This window comes from Culex pipiens, chromosome 2 (genome assembly GCF_016801865.2).
Source record: "Culex pipiens pallens isolate TS chromosome 2, TS_CPP_V2, whole genome shotgun sequence".
Taxonomy (NCBI): Eukaryota; Metazoa; Arthropoda; class Insecta; order Diptera; family Culicidae; genus Culex; species Culex pipiens.
In genome coordinates, this window is record NC_068938.1 from 97,251,033 (window position 1) to 97,262,838 (window position 11,806).

An 11,806-nucleotide genomic window follows, 5' to 3' on the forward strand; every position below is an offset into this window, starting at 1 on the left:
ATCGCTAATAACTTTTCAGGATTAAGATTTACAGTTTTGGTATGTTCTAAGTTGTAGAGCATTAAATTTCCAATGAAAATCTCACTTTTGGGAATATTTGGTTGGAATTAGCGCGCCGTGCAGACCAAACCGTAAGAAAATTGGGGTTTCCATACATTTTTTCAATTTTTCCCATACAAAATTCACCCCAGAGTATCAATCGGTAAATGTTAACCAATTTTGCTCATATTTGGCCCAGGGTCCTGAAATAGCTCAAGGAACAATATTCAGCTTGTTGAGCGAGGTTTTGAGAAAAAAATCCCATATTCTGGGCACCCTAGTGAGCACCCATCCACGAGACTTCCTCCAGAACCATCTTCTGGTGATAACGTGTCCTCTCTATGGACCATTTTTGATAAGTTCGCACGTTGGGAATTCCCATCGATCTACTGTGCCGTTGAAGAAGCTGCGTCTTGATCAGTGCAGTTTCGGGTGTCGTGACGAGTGGAAGCTGATTTGCCATCAGGTTAAGGAACTGGCAGCAAGTGAAGTTGAAGTTGTCTGGTGAAATGAAAAGTTCCATGGTCAAAATAAGCCCCGGGAGGCTAATACAGCTGACGTTGCTCTGTGGAGTGTTGTTTGGGTCATGTCACGGACAGGGGTTAGTGCATTTTGAAAATGTTGTACGAAAATCACGATTTGCTTAAAACAACTTTAACAAATCAATGATATGTTAAGAATGAGCAAGAAAAGTATTTTGATACAAATGATGATCGTTGGATGCGTCTTTTTACTCGAATTTTTTAGGTTGCTCGCGTGAAAATAGTTTTCATTAATTCTGAGTTTAATAAAGAATTATTATTTGTTAAACAATAATATTAGTGGGGATTCAAACTAGCTTCAATGACCAATGCTGGATACTCTGCAGCATGTTGAGATGTTCTGCGAAGTTATGAATTTAATATCTAGGGGAGAGTGGGGAGACTTGATCCCAAGCATGCATCTCGTCAGCATGAGGGTTAAAAACATAGCTTTGTTCTAGAAAGTTGTGCGAAAATGATAAAACTCATTGTAGAAAACAGAGAAAAAATAAAAAAAAATGTTTAGATTGAGCTACACACATTTTTCTAAAACGTGCTACAAAAAACCTCCAAGAGACCTTTTTTCTTTGTTTGTATAGAAAACACTCAAAATTTCTTTTAAAAATCATGTTTATACACGAATTGTTAGATAAACTTCAAAACTCATACGCATTTGACGTTATATTATTTTCTGCATTTTACAGTCACTGGAATCATCCTCATGTTTAATTAATTGGGCTAGGTTTTCGTACAAAGTTTCCTTTAGTAAAGTTTTGGCCGAAAAAATAATATTTTATGTTATTAATTATTTAAATATGCAAAAAGTTCATAATTTTGTGAAAAATTTACAGAGTTATGTGCGATACAAAACCAGGGGATCAAATCTCCCCACTCTCCCCTACCTGTTCCACAAGGGTTTGTGACGGTGTCTTCAAGAACAACAGACCCGCTTGCTCCACGAGCGAAAAATTGTGTTTTGGGTTATTTTCTGTGCCAATTTTGAGCGAAATTAGTTGAGATTAACCCATTGATACCCGACCCTAAAGTTGGCGAAAAAAAATTTTTTCATACAAAAAATACATTTTTGCAATTCCGACGTGAAACTACTTACTTTTCCTGTCATTATTGAACGACGAAATAGCCTACTTTTCTGTACCAAAAATAACACTTTTCAAAATAAATGCTGAAAAGTTCTACTTTTCAGCACTGAAATGGGTGCTGAAAAGTTGAACTTTTCAGCACTTGTTTCGAAAAGTAACTCTTTTCAAATTTTTTTTTATTTAAACGATTTATTAACAAAATACATGAAAATTTTACTTAAAATTTCAATCAATGGGTGTTTTTCGGAATTGCAAAAAATGTTGTATGGAACACGTTGCAAAACTTGATTTTTTCAGCACTCTTCGTATTTATCCAACTCGGTGAACCTCGTTGGATAAATGTACGACTCGTGCTGAAAAAATCCCCTTTTTGCAACTTGTTGCATAAACTACTATTTTAAATCGCTAATTACTTTTCAGCATCGTATTTTACAGTGAGAATCTCACTTTTGAAAATTGGATTTTTCATACATTTTTTCGATTTGTTCCACACAATTTTCACCTTCGAGTATCAATGGTTAAATGTAATCCGATTTGGCTCATAGTTGGCGCAGAGTCCTGAAATAGCTCAAGAAACAATAGTCAGCTTGTGGAGCGAAAAAATCACATATTCTGGGCACCCTAATATACACCCAAACGGTGGTCACTTAACATTAAAAAGTTAGGGGTGATGATGTTGAATTAAAAGGACATAGTCAATGTGAGCGAGGCACCAACTACCTTGAGATAGATTATATTATGTTTTATTACTTGAATACCACTTTTACAACTTGTAATCGCCTATTGAAGTGCTGATAGGTTCTCTTCCTATGTTAACTTGTTTTTTTTGTATCGCTCAATTCAGATTGGCAGTGATTGGCCAAAAACTAATTCGACCTGGAACAGCATACAATGTTGTGATCTTGAATACCATCCAACAGCTAAGGACAATTCAATTAAGCATTAAATTAGATGGTTTTAATAATGACAGTCAATCTGTTATCAAACAACATAGAATCGTCAGAATTCAAAAAGGGAAGATGAAATCGGAATCTTTTCAGGTATTTTCAAATATAACTATCACATGATATGATAATGATAATATTTATGCGTTTATAAAAATAGGTAGGAAATATACCTCATGGAAAATACACACTGACAGTTGAAAGTTTGGACGCTGCGTTAACGTTTAAAGAACTGGTGGACCTTGAATACCACAACAAAAAAGAGTCTATTTTCATCCAGTTGGATAAGCCGTTATATAAACCAGGAGATATAATACGCTTCCGAATCATTGTGGTAGATGTCGATATCAGACCAGCAACCAACATTAAAACAGTTGATGTTAGCCTGTTTGATGCTGAAAAAAATACAATAATGAAATGGTCAAACAGTACACTTGGTAAGGGTGTTTTTGAGTCCTGGTTTCAAATTGCCTCCACGCCCACACATGGTACGTGGAAATTGGTGACGCAGGCCGGCAACAGCGTAAGATTATAAAATATAATTTACTTGAATTCAAAACTACATTCTTATTTTATTAAAGGAAACCTTCAAAGAGTTTGAGGTAAAACCATACATTCTACCGAAGTTTTTTGTGAAAGCGCGTCCAGCTGAAGAATATGTTATTACGGCGAGACAGGTCAAATTAATCGTAGAAACGTCTTTTACATTTGGTAAACCAGTAAATGGAAACGTAACTGTGGATTTATTTATCAATGAAGGTAGTAGAAGCCCAAAATATACTACTACCAAGTCAATACACGGTCTTACAACGTTAAAGTTTGACTTAGATGAACATGATATGAAAATTAATGACAACGATGAAGACTCGAAAATCATTACCGCTCGGATAAGCGTAATGGAATCTTTCTCAAGTGAGTGGTGACCATAAAAGAATGAGTTTGAGATAAACATGATTTTTTTCAATAATTTGATAAATTAAAATTTTAGATTTGGTAGAAACCGTTAATGTGACCATCCCAGTTTATCGCAATCGGTACGATATCACGATGAGCTCGTCAGAGCCAATCTTTCGGCCGGGGAAGTCATTTTCCATTCAGTTTCATATCAAAGATCGTTGTGGGGAGTCATTTTCTCGCGAGAAATCGGCAATTATCCTCATCAACGAAAAGTGGTCGGAAGATGAATTAAAATTTGAAAAAATACCAAATGAAGAAGGAAAAATCATACTTGAATTTACACCATCACAAAATGCAACGGTGCTTGAGATAACAGAGGTAGATGATTAGATTTTAATTAAATGTCTTTCATTTTTAATGTCTTATGTCTCGTGATTGTTGTTTCGATCTAAACAGCCCCACTTAAGTACAATTTTATTGTTGATAACTGAGAATTTGAAAGTCAATGTGTTCTTCTTAAATTTCAGGTCACTTACGACTCTTACAAACAAGATGAATTTGGATCAATTGAAGCCTCTAGGTCTAAGAGCAATCATCAGCTAAAAGTTACCTACGACAAGAAACACTACAAGTAAAAAATAAAATAGAGATCTCTGATTGTCGGCAACTCTAACACCTTAATTATGTTTTAGTATTCGTCCTGATCAAACGGTAAAGTTTGAACTGTCTTATCCCAGGAAAATTAAAGAATTGCTCTATATTTTCGTGTCCCGTGGCAGAATTATTGACTCGGGGTACATCGGGAGTCATACGAGTAATTTCAAATACCGATTAACCAAACGCATGGCTCCCAAGGCAAAGCTTGTAGTTATGTATCTGAAAGATTATCTGATATATGATGCATTGGATTTGGTTTTCGATGAATTTGACAACAAGGTAAGGTGTTTAGCTTTTTTGTATGCTTTCCATAACATTTGATTTTAATTTTAGTTCGACTTTACATTGGATCCCTCTCCTAAAAATGCATATATGCCAGGTCAGGAAATCAGTGTAGAGTTTGAAGCAGCTTCAGATTCGTATGTAGCATTGCACGCAATTGATCAAAGTATTCTTCAGTTGAGCCAGACTGATCATTTATTTACCAGAGATGATCTGATTAAAGAGCTCAGTCGGTATGATGCAACAGACGAAAATGCTTTTGACCCGTTTCATGTAAGTTCAATGACAATGCTTGTTTTGTTTCACATTAAAAGTCCGTGTGTCTGAGCCATGAAATTACTGAGCTTAAATTCAGAATATGATCCTGGTAAAAATAGGGTCACAAATGAGGTGTACTGTCCATGTTCGCATAATTGCCCGAAAGAGCTTTTCTGATAGAAAAAAAAATATACCAATTCCATTAAACCCCCTTTTCGATCTTTGTCGAGGCCTTCAATACTGCTCTATGCTTTCCATGGTCGCATAAATATCCAATATGCATTTGTATCAGTTTTGAGTTATTGAAATCCAGTTTTTTAGGCTCATGTACGCGACAAAGTTGTCTTGCGTTTTTCTCAGCTTGCTGTTTTTGCATATATGGAACATTTATGCTTAACATGGGCAGTGGGGTTGTTTCATAGTCATTAAAATGTAACTATTTTTTTTATAGACAATGGGATTATTTCTCAAAACAACTTTAAAGATAGATTCTCGTGAGTATAATATATATTTTTTTTTATTCCTTTTAATAAGCACACATAAATTTCAGCTTACGGCGAAGACAAGCTTTTACGGTTTGGGTTGATGTCTGAGAAACGTTTTGAGCAGCCAATTCACATTCGAACTGAATTTCCCGAAACATGGTTGTGGAGTAATTATTCAATGCAAGGCAATAGAAAAAGAGAAATAACAGCTTACATGCCAGATACTTTGACCTCGTGGACAATCACCGGATTCGCGTTGAGTCCTAGTACTGGGTTAAGCATCATAAAGCAACCACTAGTCGCAAAAGTGAGCCACGATTTTTTCATTGTCGCCAATTTACCGTACTCGATCAAACGTGACGAAGTTGTAGTAATACAAGCCACCGTTTTTAACAACTTAGGAACCGGTTTATCCGTAGATGTTAAGTTGTATAGTAAGAGTGATGAGATTAAATTTTACAACGATACATTAACTTCATGTAAGTTTTCTCTATTGTTAGATAAGTTTATTTTACAAACATTCTTACTATTTCAGCACATTTTAAAAAGAAAACTGTTTTCGTCGAGAACAACAGTGGCCAGTCTGTATCATTCTTTATCAAGGCAAACAAACTTGGAGAAATTTTAGTAAGACTCGAAGCAGTTGCAATGTTTCATAGCGATTCGGTAGAGCACGTGCTTCGAGTGATTCCAGAAAGTCTTGTTCACAGAGAGAATGAAGTGAGATTTATAGATTTATCACATGAAACAGTAAACTACACAATCCTAGTAGATATTCCACGTAAAGCTGACAACGGATCTGTCGGAATTGAATTTGCACTTGACCGTACGTACATTTGATTTCCTAATCTTTTGTTGAAAATTTAGATTGAGCTTATTTCATTTACAGCTAGCTTTCTGGGTACAACCAATGAAAATCTCGATAAGCTATTATTGTTGCCAACAGGATGCTGTGAACAAAGCATGGTCAAATTCATTCCTGACATTGTTATATTGGATTACTTGGATGCAATACGTGCAACCAACGAAGGCATCAAGGAAAGGGCCATAAACTTCTTGAAACAAGGTTACCAGAATCAGCTCAAGTGTAAACTTAACAATGGCTCTTTTGCAATTTTTCCTAGAGCAAGTGATAAAAGTGCAGAAGGAAGTGTATTTTTAACTGCATTTATAGCAAAGTCATTGAAAATTGCATCCAAACACATAACCGTTGATGGACACATTGTTGCCGATGCATTTCGGTGGTTGGCGAGTCAACAGCGTTCCGATGGAAAGTTTATTGATGAAAAGAATATTTACATGGGGGAAATGCAAGGCGGGATAAGAAAAACAAGCTTCGCTCTTACGGCCTATGTTCTGGCAGCCTTTTTGGAAACGGAAGACATTGGACAGCAATATCCGCATGTTGTCAATAAATCCACTGAATACCTCAAGTCAAATTTCGACAATATGGATCATCCGTATGACTTAGCAGTGACATCGTATGCCATGTCAATGTCCAAAGATTCCAAAGGTCCCGAATTTCTCAAAAAGCTGATAGATAATTCCACTTTTGATAGAAGCAACACATATCGTTACTGGAACCATGAGACTCTGGGAGTGGAAATCGCCAGTTATGCACTGTTAGCTAAACTAAACGACCGCAGCCAATTAATAGACTCAACGCCCATTATGCGCTGGCTTAACTCGCAGCGATCCAACAAGGGTGGGTTTGTGGGTACCCAAGAGACATTCGTCGCGTTAAAAGCACTGGCGAAATTTGCTGTAGAGGCAAATCCGAATCGAAATGAGTACGGAGTACAGGTTCGAGGTGGTGACCCAAACAAGATATTGAAGACATTTAGGGTACAGCGTGACAAAATCAACGTTATAAAATTCGATGTTGAAAGTTCGGAGCGATCAGTTTTCGTTGAAGTCTCTGGTATTGGAACAGGATATTTTCAAGTTTTTTACAAATATCACCGCAGTATACTGCATGAAAAAGAATCTTTCAATCTGGCGGTAAATGTATTGAAATCCACAACTTACGATCACCTTCACCTAAAGGTGTGTGTCGCATTCAAACCAAAAGATAGTACCAGTGTATCAAACATGGCTCTGGTTGAGATTGCATTGCCGAGTGGTATTATGGCGACCGAAAATCCTGTTGAGGATCTGTCAGAACGGAAGGATATTAAAGTAGATATTGCTCTACCTTGATTGATTGACCAAAAACTAACTTCATTATCAAAATTCCAGAAAACGGAGCTGCGATACGAGGGAACATCAATAGTTGTATATTACATGAACCTAAGCGTGATGGAAAAATGCTTCAATGTGAACGCTGAACGACGTTACAAAGTGGCAATGCATCGACCATCCTACGTAGTGGCATATGATTATTACCATAAAAGTAAGTTACACATTATGAATGATTTGAGTTAATCAAATTTGGATTTAATTTTGCAGAAAGAGTGGCTATCAAAACATACGAAGGAAATGTTAAGCAGCCATGTGAGCTTTGCGAAGGTGAAGATTGTGATATTTTCTCTTGTTGATTATTATTCGATCATGGACTAGTTTGAAAGTTTCTAAATACTGCAATAAAGTCATCAACCGAATTCCAATCGATTGTTTTGCTTTAAGTTTTGTCAAATTTTACAGCTGCACCGAACGTCCATGTGGTTAAGGCGTCATCCATAAAGTATGTCACGCTCTAGGGGGGGGGGGGGGAGGGGGGGTCTGAGAAAGTGTGATATTGCGTGTTATAAGTATAGGGAAAGCGTGACAAAGGGGGGGGGGAGGGGGGGTAAATTTTGGCTGATTTTAGCGTGACGTACTTCATGGATGAAGCCTAATGTACAAATATGGGAAGTACAAAAGTTATTCAGTACGATGCATAAATGCGACTGAGAAACGAATTTATTGTGCGCAGCTTTATTGACAAAGCCTTCACCGGGGGTTGATTTCCGATGCCAAGCAAGTTCCACACTGCGATTATTTTGGAACACACACACACGGCTGGTACAACTGGTGAAATTAAATCAATATCAACACTAGGCTTTGAACACCTACACGAAACACACTCCATTCCGCTCCACACGCTCATTCTCACATCGTCAACCCAATCTGCCGAAGTCGCGGACGGAATTGCACTATTGCATGGATTCAAGTTTTTTTTACAAGCCTGGCAAAATGATTTTGTAAATATTTGAATATAGTTCAGCTTTTGTAATAATCATTTGGTATTTAAAATGGACAAAAAAGATAAAAATGATATCAAGCTTCTCTAATGAAAGTAAAGTAAGTATATCTTTCCCTGTTCCTGAGGGGAACACCCGTGAAGAGTATCGGGGCCGGCATTTACAAAGCGGATTCAGTGACAGTTTATAAATCAACTAATGTCAACATGTTAAGGTTAATGTTAACATTCTATAGGTTGTCTTCCTAAGGTGTCTTGATAAGGTCCAGTTTGTGACGATACACTACCTTCCCTTCACTAAGCAATCGAATCCAGAAGGGAAAAGATCACCAGTTGTGTTGGTCCGAGCCGGAAATTGACCCCGATCTACCGCTTACGAGGCGGAAGAGTTACCACTGGGCTACGTGGTTCTGTCAAAATGAAGCTTATTTTAAAAACCTTACTTAATCCACCTTTAGGTGGTTGGTGCCACATCCTCAAAAAGTGTATAAATAATACTTTTGATCGCATGATGGATTTGGACATCATTTTTATCAAAATATCTGAGATCCGGGCTCAAGAAAGTACATTTGAAATTTCAACTGTACTCAAAAAGTACATTTGAAACTTTACTGTTGTAATAGGTAAATGATTTTTGTTCAAAATCTTAGTTTAGTTTTCAGTTTGGGATTTTCACAAAAATTTCTTCAAAATTATGTTAAAAGAAATGATTTAGAATTCAATTCAAATCAGTTTATTTCTTCATATTCATAAATAATTATTATGTTTTGCTCATTATTTTATATTTGGTTTGAAAAATAAGTTCAATAAATAGTATTAAAAAACTTAATAAATTAAATTGATGATCCTCTGCATGGAATTTTGCAAACTTCGACCCTCCGTGGCGTGGTAGCAGTGGCAGAGTTTGAAATGTTGAACCAAACCGTCACCCCTGCACTGCATTCGGCTTGTACTTGTGTCGTTCTAGTAGGCAGTCAGAATGAAATCAATCTAAATGCCAGAATATCAACAACGGAATTGCTTCGCGGGAAAAGCGGCAGACTTTTGTTTGGAGCAATCCTGTACAGTGAGTCGTGGTGAATGGTGACGATCTGTGACGATGGGCCCAGGCGGTTGCACCTGAATTGCTGAAAAAATGTACGTGCAAGGTTCAGGAGGTCAAACAAACGCCAAGGATTTGAGAAATATGTGCTACAGGATATTTCGATCAATACTTCACGCTGGTCACGCGACACTTTCACTTTGTACAACACAACTTCGTATGATTTTGACAAAAACATTGTTTGGATGGTAAAATAATGCTAGAAAACAGAAAATAATAAGTGGAAAACTTAGGAAAATAATCAATGCAAAAAAGGACGATATATTAATAATAATGTAATAATTACTGTTTGTAATAATAAACAAATATATTTTGGTAGAGCAGAACAAAAGTTACAAAATATGTAGAAGTTGAAGTTGACTTTATAGCTGTCGGCCACCATTGCTAGTACCAACCACTAGTGTCTTCCTTTTTATCTACAAGGACTTCGCCGCCCTGGGCTCCTAAGTGTACGAGAGTATGGCACGGAGCGACGGCGCCGAATACCCATATTTACACAAATAATTTTAGAGCGCCCGCCGCGGGATTCGAACCAGCAACCTCTGGATTGTGAGTCCAGTGCGCGGTCCGATTGATCCACACGGGCGGGACAAAATATGTAGACCTAATTCCATAACATAAAGAACAAATATTAAACTGTTCCGATAGTCCGATAGATATGTCAACTCAACGATATAAGAGAAGCATTTCAAGGCATTGGACCACTGAATTACATATTTGATCCCATCTTTCCTGGCTGGCTGCAAATAAAATTTATTTGACAAAGCGCCAAATTGGTTCGCAAATATTAGTTGCTTACCAAGACGGTGGTTGAAACTTATTTCGTACTTCCCTTCCACATGATTTCAACAGTTTTATCGAGTAACCCAACCATTTATTTGCAGATTAACTCAACCAAGCAGGAAAATCTTCTGGACCAACAAAAATGCATAAAGTTTTGTGTTACAGCCCGAAAAACTAAAAAAAAAATGGTCAGCCATAGTCTTAACCATTTTGCCAACCCCGCCTGGCTGATGACCGTGGGAATAAATCAACCTGTTTTACGAACCGTTCTGAAAACTCCTCTTTCCGACCGAGAGGGAGAACTAATTTTCGGTTGCGGATGAAGACTAAATCAAAGATGTCATGGACACAGTAAGCGCTGTGGCGTCCACTGGACCACAAAATAGGATCGTGAACGCATGAGTGGAACCGGCTCGATCCCTTGGGGCTAGGTTCTAAAGTTCCCTGGAAAATGGTTGGGCGATACCTTAATTGCAATGTGTTGAAGCGAGGAAAGGTGTTTGGGTTTTCATGTGGAAATGGAGAAACAAAAAAAAACTGCGAGTAGGGAGAACTTACAAACACATTTTCGTTCCAATCGCTTGGAACGGATTTGGATCGGCTATAAACTATTCTTGGGTATGTGAAAGATTGTGAACGGTGGGCTTTCGCTAGAAAAATTCTCTCAACGCTCTTTTTTTAGATATTAGTTGTATTTTGTTCTAGGTTATAACAGTCGTTACACTTTATTAGTTATTGAACGTTATAAACAAGCAAAAGTGCTTATTAACTTTAAGCAGCTTCAAATTGTCATAATTTGACTCATATGTTTTGATCTTTTAAAATACTGGCTTTTTTTTTATTTTTAGTTTTGAAGGCAATAACTTTTTCTAAACTTTAAATAACTCGAATTCCAGAGTTTGATCAAATTTTTTTTTTTTCATATCATAATACCACCGCGCTCAAAAAATAAAAAAATAAACGAGCAAAATGTGTGCTGAAAACCAAAGCACCAAGCCGATAACGTGTATTCAATCGAATGCATTGTGTTTTTTGCCTCATTCAGCTAGCAAGATTTGAAAAAGAGAAAAAAAAAACGATGAAAGCTTAGCAGATCCTATTAGCGCCATGCTAGACTAAAGTCAAACGAGAGTAAAAGCTCAGCCGATTTTTCCTTGCTCCTAGAACAGGCTTCTCCACTTTCTTTTGTCTACCGATCATTGTTCGGGATGGAAGAAAAGCCCTCGTTTTCCGAGTAAATGACGAGCCCTCTCGAAGTCTATTATGGCAAATCGTTCACCTTTGTCTAGTGTGTTTGCCTTGTTTGTAGGAGTTTATGTGTTTGTGTTTGAAAAGAAGTGATCACTCCTTTGGGAAATGATCCGTGAGCGTTTATGTAGAAATCGTATATTGAATGTTTAAAAGTAAGCTGCAAGATTTGGTATTGATTAAAAAAGATGATTTTTTAGAGTGAAACTGGAAAAAATAAACAACGAAAATATAAAAAAAGAAATCTCTCATTTTACCGAAATCCTCCTCGAGGCGATTGGTTTCAACTTTCCTATTAGTACTGGTGCA

At 37.0% G+C, this 11,806-nt stretch overlaps 1 protein-coding gene across 6 annotated transcripts; it reads left to right on the forward strand.

The window, feature by feature from the left end:
• The first annotated feature begins 461 nt into the window (after positions 1–461).
• Positions 462–7,787, forward strand: LOC120416592 (thioester-containing protein 1 allele R1-like). Of its 6 annotated transcripts, none has more exons than XM_052708007.1 (14): positions 462–505; positions 2,505–2,700; positions 2,765–3,127; positions 3,186–3,516; positions 3,593–3,879; positions 4,029–4,132; positions 4,194–4,437; positions 4,492–4,713; positions 5,150–5,192; positions 5,249–5,662; positions 5,719–6,009; positions 6,073–7,361; positions 7,422–7,575; positions 7,632–7,787. In XM_052708007.1, the coding sequence occupies exons 2-14, from the start codon at positions 2,680–2,682 to the stop codon at positions 7,718–7,720; spliced, it is 3,852 nt and encodes a 1,283-aa protein (XP_052563967.1). In that variant the 5' UTR covers positions 462–505; positions 2,505–2,679; the 3' UTR covers positions 7,721–7,787. The 6 variants fall into 6 exon arrangements, with proteins under 6 accessions (XP_052563967.1, XP_052563966.1, XP_052563968.1 ...); XM_052708006.1 differs by having other exon boundaries at positions 474–640; XM_052708008.1 differs by lacking the exon at positions 2,505–2,700 and having other exon boundaries at positions 474–640.
• The last annotated feature ends 4,019 nt before the right edge of the window (positions 7,788–11,806 follow it).

Bases quoted from the DNA above. Each gene is read 5' to 3' on its own strand.
- LOC120416592 (XM_052708006.1), top strand. From the start codon at position 549: ATGAAAAGTTCCATGGTCAAAATAAGCCCCGGGAGGCTAATACAGCTG. The intron at 3,128-3,185 runs GTAAGATTATAA...ATTTTATTAAAG, and splicing joins TGACGCAGGCCGGCAACAGC to GAAACCTTCAAAGAGTTTGA. The intron at 4,133-4,193 runs GTAAAAAATAAA...ATTATGTTTTAG, and splicing joins TACGACAAGAAACACTACAA to TATTCGTCCTGATCAAACGG.